The 16,437-nt window shown below is 41.0% G+C and overlaps 1 protein-coding gene across 3 annotated transcripts; it reads right to left on the bottom strand.

The window, feature by feature from the left end:
- Positions 1 to 104: 104 nt before the first annotated feature.
- On the bottom strand, positions 105 to 16,236 carry cstf2 (cleavage stimulation factor, 3' pre-RNA, subunit 2). Of its 3 annotated transcripts, XM_061725642.1 has the most exons (14): positions 16,124 to 16,236; positions 15,846 to 15,924; positions 15,548 to 15,717; positions 13,314 to 13,450; positions 11,525 to 11,644; positions 11,289 to 11,408; positions 10,294 to 10,423; positions 8,815 to 8,874; positions 4,108 to 4,207; positions 3,145 to 3,344; positions 2,423 to 2,547; positions 2,250 to 2,333; positions 487 to 646; positions 105 to 374 (listed from the first exon to the last, which is right to left on the bottom strand). In XM_061725642.1, exons 1-13 carry the CDS (start codon positions 16,215 to 16,217, stop codon positions 521 to 523), a joined length of 1,545 nt encoding a protein of 514 aa, XP_061581626.1. In that variant the 5' UTR covers positions 16,218 to 16,236; the 3' UTR covers positions 105 to 374; positions 487 to 520. The 3 variants fall into 3 exon arrangements, with proteins under 3 accessions (XP_061581626.1, XP_061581625.1, XP_061581627.1); XM_061725641.1 differs by having other exon boundaries at positions 105 to 646; XM_061725643.1 differs by lacking the exon at positions 8,815 to 8,874 and having other exon boundaries at positions 105 to 646.
- Positions 16,237 to 16,437: the final 201 nt, after the last annotated feature.

Below are 16,437 nucleotides of genomic sequence, written 5' to 3' on the forward strand. Positions count from 1 at the left end.
TGGTTTATCATCATCCATTGTTGGGTTGATCGTATTAAAAGCTGTTTGTGAGATTTGAAATCCGTTTCTTTTGAATTATAAAAAAAAAAATATCAAAACAAAGCTGATCTGTGTATTGTTTTATTGACAAAAGAGGCATAACATGAAAAAAATGAAACCATGTTTGTTGCTGGGTGTCGTGTTCCTTCACTGGTATTATCCTAAAAAGTTTCACTTTTTTTTTTATTTTTATTTTTTCTCTCCAACCCATTTAGATCAACTTTACACTTTAATACAAAACAGAAAAAAACTACAATATTCCAAGTTTAGATGACAAGTCTTCAGGTCTGTTCAAGCAGCAGACAGGCGGGACAGGGAGGGGCAGAGCACAGGTCCTGACATAATCACAAAGCAGAAAAAACAACCGTGTTTTTGGAAAAGGTTGCTCAATGACAACAGGACCATGTTTTAAAATGCTCCGAGTACAATTGTGAGTAGAAACTCCACCTCCGCCTGCTTAGTATTTCATCACTCAAGACAATCAAGGTGCCCCGGTGGCAGTCTTCTGAATCTGCTCTTTGAGGATGAGGATGCTCTGCCGCTGCTCTGGAGGCAACATGGCAATCTGTTCTGGGGTCAGCTGCAACACCTGCATGATCAGGGCCGCCTGCAGGGGGAGAGAAGTGAATGTGTTTAAGTCCAAAAACGGAACAGAGATGAATGCACCTAGGTAATATTTGTAAATTGGAGATTCACAACCACAGTTTCAGCTGAACGACAGATGCGGACCTCAGGCGATATACGCCGATGACACAAAGTAAACATATAACATGACCAATGTTCCCTCTAATTTTTCATGTATCATTCTGGGCACACACGCAAGCTCCCTGAGCAAACTGAGGACGACTGTGAGCAACATCACATATGCACGCTTTATTTTTAAGTATCTCATTACACTTAAAAACAAGACTCGTCACTGGAAAAAACAACAATTTTCACCTGTTTCAAGTAAATTTTCACTTGAAATAAGTAGAAAAATCTGCCAGTGGGACAAGATTTATCTTCTTATTCCAAGCAAACAAATCTTGTTCCACTGGCAGATTTTTCTACTTATTTTAAGTGAAAATCTACTTGAAACAGGTGAAAATTTCGACTTTTTTCTCAAAATTTTGAGAGAAAAAATCGAAATGTCGAGAAAAAAAGTTTTGAGAAAAAAGTCAAAATGTCCAGAGAAAAGTTGAGATTTTGAGAAAAAAAAGTCAAAAATTTTATGAAAAAAGTTGAAATGTCGACAAAATTTTGTTTTAATTGACCATTTTCACTTGTTTCAAGTCAATTTTCACTTGAAATAAGTAGAAAAATCTGCCAGTGGAACAATATTTTTTTGCTTGTAATGAGAAGATAAATCTTGTCCCACTGGCAGATTTTTCTACTTATTTCAAGTGAAAATTTACTTGAAACAGGTGGAAATTGTCAAATAAGTTATTTTTCTGGTGTTATTTTTCAGATGATGACTCTAAATGTTGAAATAGCAGTAAAACCACATTCATTGATGAAATGACATAAGGGATGGAAAGGAGGGATGGCAGTTTTACAGGGGGGTGATTTGGACCGTTTTTATTTCAGGGGGGATGATTTGGACCGTTTTTATTTCAGGGGGGGATGATTTGGACCCTTTTTATTTCAGGGGGGATGATTTGGACCGTTTTTATTTCAGGGGGGGGTGCCATCTCCCCTCATCCCCCCTCAACTCCAGTACTGCTGGTAGACACAGCAATGGTATGGATAGCTTTTAGCAGAGGCTTCAGACTTTCTCGTGTCCGGGATCCCCACAGCTCCTTGTATTCCCCAAATCCTTGAATACTTCTCCTCCTCTCGACTCGCGGGACCGCCGTAAACTGATTTATGGTCCCGCGTTACACCAACGCAGAGCCTACGCCGTAGGGTACGCGGCGACGCGCATGTACGTTGCGCGTTGCGTCGATTTAGCGCGGAACCATAAATCAGGCTTTGCGAGTGAACGTCTCACGAGGGGCAGTCGCGTTGCAACGCCACTGTAGCCAAATCGCAAGGAGAGAGCAGAGAACTGAGCTCATGAGAAGTCCCAGTACGCCAGAGGCTAATATTGAGAAGTGGGGGTACTCCGTACCGGCGCGTACCGGCCCACTTAAAGCACTGCGCTGGATAGACTTTCTTGTGCGCTGAGAATATGCGGTCAGTGCGCGATTGCGCACGCGCGCAGTTTAGAGGGAACATTGAACATGACCCACCTTCTCCTGGTCCTGCGTGGAGACCTGACTCTGACCAGGACTGAAGCCGCCGCCTGAAGGGGGGACGCCAGAAATACCAGGACCCTGTGGGGGAAAAATAATAAAAATAACATTTTAAAACAAGCAGAGTGATAAACTAAAAAGCTGACAGGGACACCAGACAAAGCTGTTACCGGTCTTGCAGGTGCAGGAGCATTTGGACCCATGTTATGAGGGACAGGGCCTTGCATTCCTGCTGCCATGGGAACCCTCTGGCCCGTCACGGGCCCACGAGCATCCATTGCTCTCGGGTCACGGCCTGGAGAAGGAAAAACGTATCATTTGAGCGATCAAGGCATAAACAAAACACCAACATCCTATTTAAAGGGGACCTATTATGAAAAACAGGTTTTCTCTTGCTTTAACATATATAAAGTGGTCTCCCCTCAACCTGCCAACTCAGAGAAGGAGGAAAGCAACCAAATTCTGCAGTGTCTGTACAGCTGCCCGGATGAGCCGTCCAGTGTCATGTGGATCTACGAGCCGTTCAGATTCTGCGCCGGTCGTTACGCAACGACGGGAGCGATGCGTGAAACCACACCCACAACTATTTATTTATTTAGCAAAAACAATCAAAAGCTTGTTTTTAAGACATTTAAGGCCTGTTTAAAATAGGTATTAGATGCCATAATAGGCCCCCTTTAAAAAAAAAAAGAAGAAAAATATATGATCTATAACACTTGCATAAAAGAATATAATGACCTGCGTCCGTGTTTTTAATCCAAATTCAGCAGATGGTACAATTGCATTTGTTTGATTCCAACTGTGTTTGGCAGCCAGATGAGGCTGAAACTGATATTAATTAACCTGCATGTACCTCTGATTGTCAAACCATAAAGATCTATTGAACAGCTACCTCTGGCTTCCATGGGAGGCCCTCGGGGCTCCATCATCTGGGGCCCTCGCGGGTCAACCATCATGGGTCGAGGTTCACCCATGGGTGGGCCTCTCATGTCCATCGGAGGCCCTCTCATATCTGGAGGAGGTCCGCCTGCCATCTGCGGCATGTGCACAGGTGGAGCTTGGTGAGGTGGGGGAGCTCCCATGTAGGGGCGGCTAAATACAAAAACACACAGGAACATTAGAAATCTTTGAAAGAAGCATGGCAAGAGCACATTTCTAGAGGGTTTCATCATTAAATGTACATCCATCTCTTGTTTAATTAATTGTAAATGGCAATTGATTTACCAATCAGGTTTACTTAGGCAAGGCAAGTTTACTTATATAGCACAATTCAACACAAGGTAAATCAAAGTGCTTTACATCAACATTAAAAGCAGCAAGACATAATTAAACAGTAAATAACAAATAAAATGAAATAAAATGATAAGAGATAAAATAATAAAAAGCACAAGTTGTTAAAACTAAGGGCTGTATAGTACAGCAGGTAAGTATTTAATTTAAGAGTACGCTTCAGTACAGCAGTAATATTTTAAACTCGATCCTTTGACTCACTGGAAGCCAGTGTAGTGATTTCATGACCGGTGTAATATGGTCCAGTTTCCTGGTGTTTGTAAGGACTTATCATAGCAAACAAAACGACTGCTAGACTATCCACAGTGTGGCTTTCATGGATCTTCCACATTGTGCCTTAGAAGTTGGTGCTCTTCTAAACGGGTTCCACCGCTCATTAAACATTTTGGCTTCTGAAGTGTGCGGGCCATTAAACGCCTCTTTAGTCATTATGAAAACCACCAATTACACCAAATCATCCAGGGCCTGAAATTTAAGGATTGCCACAATAATTGCTCCAAGTGACACTCCTAAAAGCTGCACCTGCTCGGTTAATGTGGCCACGTGGTGCAGGTGAACGTCTTACCCGGGCTCGATGACTTCTCCGGTGACAGACAGCAGAGTTCCTCCTCTGGGATCGTTAGGACCATCTCCCAGCAGCCCTCTCGGGGGGATACCACCTGGTCCTGGGGGAGGGAAAAGTCAAGTGTTTAGTTGCACAATCACAGCTCACCTCAGGCATGTCATGACTAACACGTCACAACATCTGACAAACTTTGAATGGGTGGAAATTCCAGGTTGAATCACACCTATAAGAAGGTGGCCGTTCACTCATGACTGGTGTGGACACACATTACAACACAGGGAGACATCATGGTGCATTCAAGTACGCACACAAATGAAGGTAGGACATTATGGTCTACCATAGGCCTGGGCGACAAACAGAAAATTGACCGTTAGCGGCATTCCATGCGATGACCGACGTCAATTTTCCCACGTGGGTAAATTCAGTGTTGTAATTAAAAAAAGAAAATGACCTGCTTTTTGTCTGTGTGCTGATAGGCTATTTTCATTCGCCTTTAAGACGATGTACAGCGTGTGTGTGTAATCACGTGACTCCATCCATCCAGTCTGAACGAGAAGGGAAATCCAAGATAATGACTGATGGTTCAAATGAAGAAGGAGCTGACCGAGCTGCAGACGAAATAACAGGGCTCCCCAAGTCGCATTTCAACAACTTCACACGCTCTCACGCCACACAGTAATTCCAACATCACGAGTCAATGTACGCTACTGTGCGCTGAGCTCTCAACTCAGAGCAGCTGACTCGACGTACCAACCAATCAGCCAATCAGAAAAAAAAAAATAATTTTTTGTTGCCAGGTAAGGTCTGAGTTTCAGCTTCAAGCCTTTCATGAATGCAAATGTAACCTAAGTTACAACACACATCAATATTAAACACACACCAAACAAACGGGGACAAACAAACCACCACCATTCAGGGGGCCAATTTGGGGCTAAATGTCTTTTATTACTTTTTTTTTTGTTTGTTTGTTTAGAGCTGAATGAGACCACGGCTGTCAATAATTATAATAAATAATAATAATAATAATAAATACAGCACGAAGACAAATTATTTAATATATCATGAATATTGTGAATAGACAATGGCCACTACAGTGTTTTTATTTGTTATAGAATAAATAAAATGGTCTATGTGATATAGTCAAATTTGTTCCTTCTGAAGATGGTCGATGGGAAACTAGGAGGGAGACATTCCTCGCACAGGGTTTAAACGCCTCATGAAAGTAGCGACAAAAAGGTACACCATACATTGCGTTTATCGTGCATTTATCGTGCATTTATCGTTAGAGTTGAAACTAGGCATGGGGCGATATACGATATTATCGTATATCGCGATAAAAAACGGCCGCGATAACGTTATCGTGGGGTACTGTAATTATCGCAAAAAAAAAAAAAAAATGTTTGTTTTTTTTTTGGAAGAAAGTGTCAATTCACTCGCCCGGTTGCATATTCGGCCCAGACCGGATACGGATCCAGCTGTAGAGGCGGAGCGCCGGGCGGAAGTGAAGAATCCCCCGACGTGTGTTATTGTTGATGAGCAGGCAGAGCAGCCAGCCACTGTTAAAGTTTCAGAGTAATACAATCAGTGTGCATTTGGCTCTACTTTGTCACTTTATTTCTATTTGTCACTTATTTCTTTCGACTCTCAGGGAAGTATTTTCTTACAAAAAAAAGAAAGTTCAAATAAGTACCGGTACTGGTACTATAGTTTACACTTTGTAATGCATAACATTTACAGTACACTATTTGTTCTCTACCTCAAGTGTCACTGTGTTGAGAATGATTTGAGAATAAATGTTCTGAAGGAACCAGTGGATCCACGGTTAGTCTTTTTCCTTGCATTTTAAGAATTTTATAAGCGACACGCTAATATCGTGATAATATCGTAATCGTGATATTTTTGTCCACTAATATCGTGATATGAAATTTTCATATCGTCCCATGCCTAGTTGAAACCGCCCAATTTATAGTGATATTGATTTGAGGTCATATCGCCCAGCCCTCGTCTACCATTAATATCAACAGGAAAACTGAAGGTTCAAAACACATAAAATCTGTTAAAAACAAGTCTGCTCCAAAAAAGATGCAGAAACCTGCGTTGACAGTACTCTACTTGTGTCTTGCCACGTGCAGCTGGAGAGGAATATCAAGATTTCAAAACCAGTCACAGTGGCACGTTCAACAAGAAAACAGATCTGCTAATATTGGGTCAAATTACACATCATGTTGTCCACTAATTAACTGCTTCAAAGTCGTTGCAATTTGGACTCAGCTGCTGTGTCGTGTTGTGATATTTCATTACAACTCTCTAAAATTAGCCTCAGCTTCTAAAAGGAGGATCAATCATCTGCTTCTCCTGGCGTGAAGGTCGTACACACCGGCTCACACCCGACTCTCTTCACATCTTCTACTACTGGGGTGACTAGTAGCGTTTCTGGGGGGGGTTAGAACTGAAGGTCAGGATAGGATGATTAAAGGAGTGAATCTGCGACTACGGCGTTTCACTCTAACTTAGGAGGGTGGTGGTGGGGTCAGTGCCACGGTAAGGTACTCAAGCAATTTGATCTATACCAGAAAAGTACTGATTTTCGATACGCAGTCAAACCATGCTGTGTCCAAAGATCTGCCCGTTTGCAAATCTGCACTGCTGCCGGTAGACTGCTGCAGTCATTAATGAAATGACGAGTCAGTGTACTGCGTGTTACCCACCTTCTTAAAAATCCACACACTTTTAGGATTTAACATGAAACAATTAACACTACACAAGGCCAGTTTAGTACATCTTTTTACACATGGATAACAGCTTAAAAATGAGAAGGCAATACAATGAGGGGAACCTCCTATATATGATTTAGGAAACAATTGGACAAAGATTGACAAGTTTTTATATTTTTGTGTAAGAATTTTTTTTTTTTTTTTAAATCGACTGGAAATTGAAAGAAAAAGTCCCCTTTGGCCACATAACAGCACCAATTTCAGCTGTGCCATCAGAAAAAATTTATATAAATTGAAAAAATAAAGAGGAAGTTGACAGGAACCTTAAGCCTGCGACTAGACTGTATAAGACTATTCAGGGAGAAATAACAACAAACTAAGACTCAAGAGTATGCTGAAGACGACTGCGCCCATCTAAGATAAAGAAACTACTTTCATGTCATTCTTTTAACAAGGAAGAATGACAAATATATCTCTATAAATAGACTGACATTTAGTTGCAATTAGTGACTCAAGACTGGAAGAGCAAGAGTGCTGTTATCCTGTTAAATCTCACCATGTTTCATAATGCCTTCACGTCCATTTCAACTCAATTCAGAAAAGATGTGGAAGTTGTGTAAAACTATTCCACGGATGAATGTCATCAAATAGATTTTTAGTTACCAGGTTGCATAACAAAAACCTTGGCGTTTAATGCAGAACGTCACGGTGAGAACATATTGTAAAGCCTCGATACTTCTGCCCAACCAGGAAAGACTGTCAGCACGAGGCAGCTTCTCTGTATTGGTTAGGGGTGTAACAATATATCGTGCCACAAAATTTCGTGATACAAAAACGTCACAATACGTGTCGTGGAGGTGAAAAAGTGTATCGCGATATTGGAATATTAATATTAATCTATTGTGTTGACTAGTAACGCGCATCCGAAAAAAGAAAAAAGTAAAATCACACATGAGAGAAACTATTCAGTTTGTGGCAAAATATTTGTACTTGTATGAAACTGAAGATGCATAATGCAAACCTGACATTTACTTTTAGTTCAGTTTGTGGAAAATGGTTGGCCTGGCTTTTTCTTTAAAACTTAAACAGTTATAAAGCATTACAAACAGGAACAATAGGGCAAATGCACAGCATTGTTTTGTATTTTGTGTTTTTCAAATAAAAGACCATTTTTTTCCAGTCATATGTTCCTCATTCAAGGTTGTTAAAAAATACTGCTATAATATCGTATCGTATCGTTATCGTGACCTCAATATCGTGTATCGTACCGTATCGTGAGATTAGTGTATCGTTACACCCCTAGTATTGGTACCAAAAATCCATCTACGAATGCAAAATGCTTTTCATGCACATAAATATAAGATTAACCTGTGTAAAGTAAGTATTAATATATATATATATATATATATATATATATATATATATATACACACATACATACAGTATTTAAAAGCCATGCCTGCTCAAACAGTGTAATGCTATAGACAAACTTAGTACTGCGCATTTGGACTCAGATGAACCAACCGTGCCATCTAGCTGTGCGTCTGATAACTTCCTCTGGTAACGGCAGAGAAATAATGAAATAAAGTCTACACAAGGGCCAACTATGCACCACGGAAGCCCACCAACATAGAGCAAAAAGGGTATTTTTTTTGGGCCACATTGTATTTTACAAACTTAAGCACAGCGGCTCACATTACTGGCCAGAGATGCCCATGCCGTAAAAAAAGTTGCAAAATTAAAGTTGTAATCTTAGTTCACAGCTGGAAGGCATCCTAAATACTTGATATCTGCACAAAAAGTATGTCACTCTCATGACTCGCCACATTTTGCTCTGGTATCGCAATCTTTTCATAGATGGCTTCTAACTACCCGGGACTGCATGTGTACTGATATGGCTGCACATTTGCAAGCTGCAAACATGCAGTCCATGCTGTGTCATTTCTCAACAGTGCAATGAGCCGACTGGAGAACTGAGGGAGCGCAGCGATACCTTGAGGCCGCTCGATGGCAGCTGGACCGGCCGATCCTGTGGGAGAATGCTGAAGGTTTCCTGAGCCAGCATTAAAACGAAAAGAACAAGAGACACAAGACTCAAGAGAGCAAAGCAGCAGTGTGGCGCTCATGAAATCATTGCATGCACACAAAAGCACACGGAGCGGAGGGAGGGAAACTTTTCAAAATCAAGCAGAAGTAAATACGTCACAGAGACACAGACAACATCAAGTTAAACATTTAGAGAATAATATGAAGACTAAATGTATTTGATAGATTGTGAGCAGTCGGGCAGGCTTCCTTCCTCATGGAAGGAAGCCTGCATTAGTTACGTGGTTCTGGTGACACCTAGTGATGCTGCTGAACCATGGCATCTGCAAGTCTTTGACTTAGACTGGGTCCAGAAAGCATTCAGACCCTTTTTACCTCTGTTATAGTTGACTGCTGCATAGTTTCAATTAAATGTATTGACATTTTAAAATTTCCACTCAAACAACTGACAATACAAAATATAAGTCTGATGAGACAAATTATTTTTCACTTCAGAATTGATCTCTCATAAAGACTTTTTGGTTTTGTTAGTTATCTGGAAACTGCCATTTTTCCATATATATATATATATATATATATATATATATATATATATATATTTTATATGTCCAGATATGAACAAATTCTTTACATGTGGACATCTTTAATTTGATCATTCTTGAAGCTGCAGCCCTTCTGGATGACTCAAAATTAGAAATGCCTAAACATGGAACCTGTAAACCTCATCTCAGAGAAAATACAAGTTTTTTGTTTTTTCAAATTATCATTACTTCATAGCTCAGATTTCACCCTGATTTGCTGGGAAAGTTGTGAAATTAGTTTCACCAATACGATTTTTAAAACAGTGTCCACACTGTGCGTTGCTGACGCATCTGCAAGGCTCGCCATCGCAACGCCATAGGAGACGTTATAAATGTAACTCTGCTGGCCCCGCCTGTACAACAATATGTTCAATCCAGGTTTGCCTGCACAGACGATTCCACACAAAGTGAAAAAAATATATATTGCTGCATTTGTATGTACTGCAGTCGTCAATACAGCCGTAGATGACCATTACATATTACAGCAGGTGACTGCTGTGAAAAACTAAAGTTCACCCTCACTGCTTCTGAGGAAACAAAAAGCTTAAAAAGCACCCGGTGCTGCTAATCAAATGCACTTGATTAATAGATCATCCGCAAGTGTATCCATCTCTATCAAAAGCATAGATCCTAGCACTTTGCTGGTCAGGGTCGTTCAGGTTTACAACAAGGAAGGACATCAGTAGTGATCTTAGAAGCGTAACTGTTGCTACCCATCAAAGCAGCTATGCACAACAATGTATAAATAACTATGCTGCAACCCTGAACAAACTATTGTGTTTAGATGATGGATTGTCCTACAAAATTAGTTAATTTTCAGAGAGAAAATGTAATGCCATAAATACCTGGAGGTCCGACTGGTGCTTGTACTGGTCCGGGTCCCGGTCCTGGTCCTGGTCCAGGCATTGGTCCTGGCACAACACCCATGTTAGGGGGCTGCATCATCTGGGGGGCTCCATTCACATGCATTCCAGCCTGATCACATGCCAAAGTGGACATTCATGTCATAAACAAGAACATAACGTCACATAAATCAATGCGCTTCATCCTGATGGAAAATTACTTCAATGCAAACTCAACTTTTGGTTATTATATGACGAGTATTTTAAGCAAATATAAAAGAGGCAGGCAACGTCAAATAAATTTGATTTTTTTTTCCCTATTTCTTATAAACTGTTCCAATCCAGGATCCCCAAAATGGGGGGGCCTACTGCAGAGAAGCAGATGGGCATTGAAAATAGGTTGGAGCCTATCGGGTTAAATACTGAAAACAAACTGGGGACGAATTGGGGGAAACTCTAAACTCTAAACTCTTCCCAGTGAGTGAATCTGATGCTCTGTCTTGCAGTAGGAAGACACCTTGCTGACATAGTTTAGTGCCACTTGTTGCCATAGAAGCAAATCAATGCAAAGCAGCTGTAATACTGTTAATCCTTTTATGAAAAATTCCTAATCTGATGGGAATCATTTCCTCCAGGATGACAGTACTCCCATCTATTGGACACTGGTATGTGAATGGCTTGATTTGAACCAAAATAAAGTTCTTGTTAAACGTTGCTCTCCACAACCATCAAATGATAATATTCTTCCAAGAAAAGAAAAAACTGCGTGGAAGAACGGTGTTCATCCTCTCTGGTAGAGTTGCACAGACTTGTACAATAAATACCAAGGTGCACTGAGGCTGATATCCAACCCACCAAGAACAAACGATAAATGCATCTTGTTAAATTAATAACGACCTCAGATTAGGAGTCCATATACCCAGAACTTGGGCGTTATTATAAAGTCTGAAAAAAGACAGAACAGTCCATCACTTAAAGAACAAAATAATTGCACTCACCACAGGCTGCGGCTGAGACACCGGCACGGCGGGCTGTGCAGGAGGATTGACGGGTGGTGCTCCTCCACCCTGCACACCGGGAATCAGAGGCGGGACTGCAGTTTGACGATGGAGCATTTTCTGGACACAGATACAAATGGGAAAGATCTCAGGATTGTTTTCATATGTGATGACACCCCCCCAATCAACCATGCTTCAAATAAATGTTGAGACTGGACAAGTCTCTTGTTCCTCACCAGAGCGATCTCTGGGTCTACGATCCGCATGACCACCTGAGCCTGCAGCAGAGCGTACGCCAGCTGGGGGTTCTGCAGCAGCATGTTCCTCGCCTCCTGGGGACTGTTTTGCACACACAGCTGGAAAAAGACAGCAGATTTTCCCAAAATCAGAATCAATGATTCTTTTATTATAACCAGGCAGAAAAGCCCCATAACCAACTGACATGAAAGTGTGCAACCGTTTATCTGCACTGGGAGAACCAGAGCACACGCCTAGAGTTACAAATTGTGTTTCTCTTGACAATCACCCTAACTGCATAGCACCAAGCACTCAAATAAAATCACTTCTACTCTACAGCCATATGTTTGCTTGTTTTAGCACCCCCAACATTAGCCAAAGAAAACTGAGAAATCCTGTTATGATCTTACATTCTTGAGTTTTTCAACAAACCAGTGGCTGATTGCAGCTGTGAAATTTGCTGTTTCCTTAGTTGTCACACATTGATACAGAAATCAGTTTAGTTGTGGATGGTTTTTTAAATAATTTTGTGCTGGATAATTATTAAAACTGAACTATTGTGAAAAAATAAGTAATATAGATTGATGTTTTTTGGAGATGTGTCATTTTAGACACAGAGGTTTGGGATATTTTATGAATTAAATGGACATAATACTATAAAGAGGGTGAAGTGTCCAATTGTCACAACTCTATTTGGAAACCTACTCAACACACACACACACGTATTTTTTTTGTAAATACGATGTTTAAAAGAGAACTCATCTGTATTCAGATGAGAATTTTTGGTGCAGTTTCAGACAAGGTCTCGATTCACAGACGTAAAAAAAACTAACAAAAACGGAAAAACTGCTATGGTTCCTTCCATTAAGCGCATGACAACTCAGCGTGTCTTAATCATAGCTGAAGACAACCCTGGCTCTTCTCCATAACATTTTGCAAAGGCGAAACTAATATCTGTCGTACCAAGGTATATGGCTGACACTTAACACAGGAGACTGAACGAACAGAAAGGTACAGAAACACTGGGTTAATCTAGCTTCTTCTCTTCTGACTGGAAAAAATCCAAAAGATTGTGGTTTTAAATAAACAAATAGTGCTGTCAACATATTCCTCCTCTGTGGTTTTAAGTTTCAATAATAAAAGGTGCAGAACTGAATAAATTCCTTTTCCTGGATGAATATGGGCCAACTGTTTGAAAGTTTATGAGCTTAAGTGTCTGCCCTCTCTGATTTTATATCACCATTTTTTTATCTGCCACTGTTGTGATCAACATAACACAGCATGCTTGTTAGCTTTCAGGGGAAAATGACACGTTTTTATAAAAACAATAACTGTAGATTGAATTAAAAAGTTTTGCAAGGGAGACATTGTCATGCAGCAATGAGGGTAAAGAGGCCACGTGATGTAAAATACACATTTTCTCAAGTTAATAACAACTATGCTGTTGCTGCGGTGCCATTAAATCCTACCTGAGTTCAATAAGCTTAAACAATTAGGATATGGATGGACCAACGCTGTGGTTGAAGCAAGCCCATCAAAATGGCATGGATGAAAAACAAGCAGCAGAACTGGAACATTTATCATTACTTGGACAATTCTGACACCGTACATGCACTTCTGATCAACACTGTCACAAGTTGAAACTGGATGATAAAAGTCAATGAAAGCAAATAACTTCTCTCTGGATATCATCGGTTTGAAGACTTTGTAAAATTCATGAATGCTATGCCAGTTACAGCTAAAATAGATACAAATATAATAAGAGCATAGAGTAATAAAGTGATTTACTTTCATCTGTTTCATGAGTTCAAACATCTGCTCTGGTGGGAGACTGGCCACAGCTCTGCTGATGGACTCTGGGGCCTCCTCTGGTGAGACATTATCTCCATAAGGAGACTCAATGATAGGAGCTCCCGTCCCCAAACCTGTGCAAGACAACAAAACAAAAAGAAACTATTTTATTCTGCACAGACACCACTTACTCAGTCCATCTACACACAACTTAATTTTGTTTTTCTCACTGGCTGCATTGTCAGCCAGCATTACTTTATATACTGTCTTGGGTTACATTTGCATAAAATGCTAAAAACCAAATTCTCAAAAATTTAAAACCGAAAAAGACCGAAATGGAAAAAATAACGGAATGTGGGATAAAATGAAGACTATTTCATAGGGCCTCTGTTTGCTGCCCTGGATCTGTTTGGTAATAGGGCTTGGTCGTCTTGACGTCATCCCCTGGCGGAGCCGCCATATTGGAAGCTACCTTACCTTAGCTGCTCTTCGGACCACTGCGCACTGTGTACAGACATGCTCCCTCTTCGTTGTGTCTTAGCCTACCGGTACTTGTACTCGTTACTTTCCGTTATTCTGTAAACCATGGTAACCCGTTGCTGTGTTGTGGGGTGCAGCAGCTCCACACATAACAGACGTGGGGAAAAGATCGCTAATGGTTTAACTTTTCACCGCTTTCCTGCTCGGAGGCAGAACCACGGAGGCCGAGTATCTGAGATAACAGAGTAAAAGAGTCATCGGCTCACTTGGATCGCGGCTGTAAGACGACCAAACATAACCTTCCACAGTAAACCACAAACAAACACTCACACAGACCGGGATCGGATCATTCACACGGGTTTTATTCCCCACTTCTCAAGCTAAACATACTTGCTGGCCAGCTCTCTGCGGTGCGATTAACCGAAATCTTCAGATAAAACTATTTTGTTGAGGAAAAAATATTAACTATTTGTAGCTGCAGAGGAAAGAAAAAATCCCACGAGGAAAACAAAAATATTGCTCATGCCTCGGAGCCTCTTCCGCATAATACAGCGGTCAAAAAAAAAAAGAAAAGAAAAAAGTAAGAGTAATACAAAACATGTACTGTATCTTGTACTATTATTATGTTGTATGTTGTACTATATTTTAAAGGACAACAACCACTCCGGTTTCCTCTTCTTCGACCTGTTGCTCTCTGGGAGGCGCTTCAGGTCCATACCAACCCAAACAAAAAGACTCAGGGACAGCTTCTTCCCCAAAGCTGTGAACTTTCTTAACCAGTAAACTACCTCATACTGTGCAATATTTTCTATTTTCTATCCATAATGTGCTATATTCCTTACTTATCTATGTGCAATACTCTTCCATCCTTTCAAGTGCAATATTCTTCCATCCATTCAAGTGCAATATTCTTCCACTCATTCATGTGCATTTTTATCCTCCCATTCACTCTTTTTTATAGTGTATATATATATATAGACGGCATATATATATATATATATATATATATATATATATATATATATATTTACGTTTCCTGTTTTTCATTTTGTTGTTTACAGTACTAGTTTACATAGTCTTTGCATGTGTGCACTTTTACGGAGCTGCTGCCTAATCTCATTGTTCCAGTATAATGATAATAAAGGCTTTCTATTCTTCTTCTATTCCAGGGGTTTTTAGTTCCAGTCCTCGGGCCTCCCTGCCCTGCATGTTTTAAATGTTTCCTTGCATCATCACACCTGATTCTAATTAATGGTCCTAATTAGCTTGTCATCAAGGTCTGTACATCTCTGTTGATGACACAGCTCCTTGTATCACGGTGTGTTGAAGCAGGGTGGCATCTCAAACATGCAGGGCAGGGAGGCCCGAGGACCGGAATTGAAAACCCCTGTTCTATTCTATTATACCAATTTATTTGCTGACTAGTATTAATGTGTTGCATAACTACACAGTCATATAATTCATGCAACAGCTCAAACAAAAGTTTCAATAACACTAACCCAAATCGATATCGGAATCAAATCTGGATAATCTATTCTGAATCTTAAGAATCGGAATCGATCCTTTACATTTCAGATTCAGAAAAACGTTATTTATCCCCGAGGGGCAATTGCAAGAACAACTGAGCAGCAAGACGTTGAAAGTACCAAATAGAATAATAGAATAAAATAAAAGCAGATAAATGAGGCATGTCTCGTATGTACAAAGAATATATAAAATTGAGTGGATCCCCAGCCCTGGTATGGACTAACTTTTGAGCTCCTCCTTGTTCTTCTCGCTGGCAGCGTTGTCCACCCGCAGGGCTCGGCCGCTGAACTCCCTCCCGTTCAGGTTCCTCATGGCGCTGAGCGCCGTCTCCTGGTCCTGGTACTCACAGAAGCCATAGCCCTTCGGCTTCCCCGTCTCCCTGTCATATACCAACCTGAGGGAAGGAGAGGACATGGTATCAGGACATTATCTGCACGATTAAAGCAGAGTTGCATTCATAATCCCGTAGAAAGATGTATAAACTCGAGTTAATATGACAAAAACAAACAGTCCTGGACTTACCTGAAACTAACAACAAGTCCGACTTCAGAAAATATGTCTTTCAGCTGTTCCTCTGTGGCTTCATACGGAATATTTCCCACTAAAACAGGGATGAGATACACATTCATCACGTTAGAATAGTATTTTATCAAGACTCAGTTAGATTGTTTGAATCAACTTTGGTTCCGTCGTTGCAGCGCTAACAGCATTGTTAGCATCTTTCCTCATCACTAGTCCGTTCTCCCTCGTCGGCCCCTCGGTGCAACAACCCCCGCGAGTACAGGCGATAAAACACTTACCGAACACGGATCGCAGTGATCGATCCACGGCGGGGTCTCTGTTGGCGGCAGCGGCGGCTGCAGCAGCCGCGTTGGCCGCGGCGACGGTCGCCATGTCGGGGACAGAAATGAGTGTGACACCGACAGGAAGTCGGAGGAGACACGACTTCCGGCCCGCTTTCAAACGACAAAACTGCGCCACCTTTCCCGACCTCTCACTAATACAAACTAAAGGCTCGTAACGTTTTTCATTTGACCCACAATTACCCGGCAATGAGGCCTGCAGAAAACTGGTCGTTAGAAAACGGGCGGCGCTGTTGTCACGTTGACACGTT

This window comes from Cololabis saira, chromosome 7, assembly GCF_033807715.1.
Source record: "Cololabis saira isolate AMF1-May2022 chromosome 7, fColSai1.1, whole genome shotgun sequence".
NCBI lineage: Eukaryota > Metazoa > Chordata > Actinopteri > Beloniformes > Belonidae > Cololabis > Cololabis saira.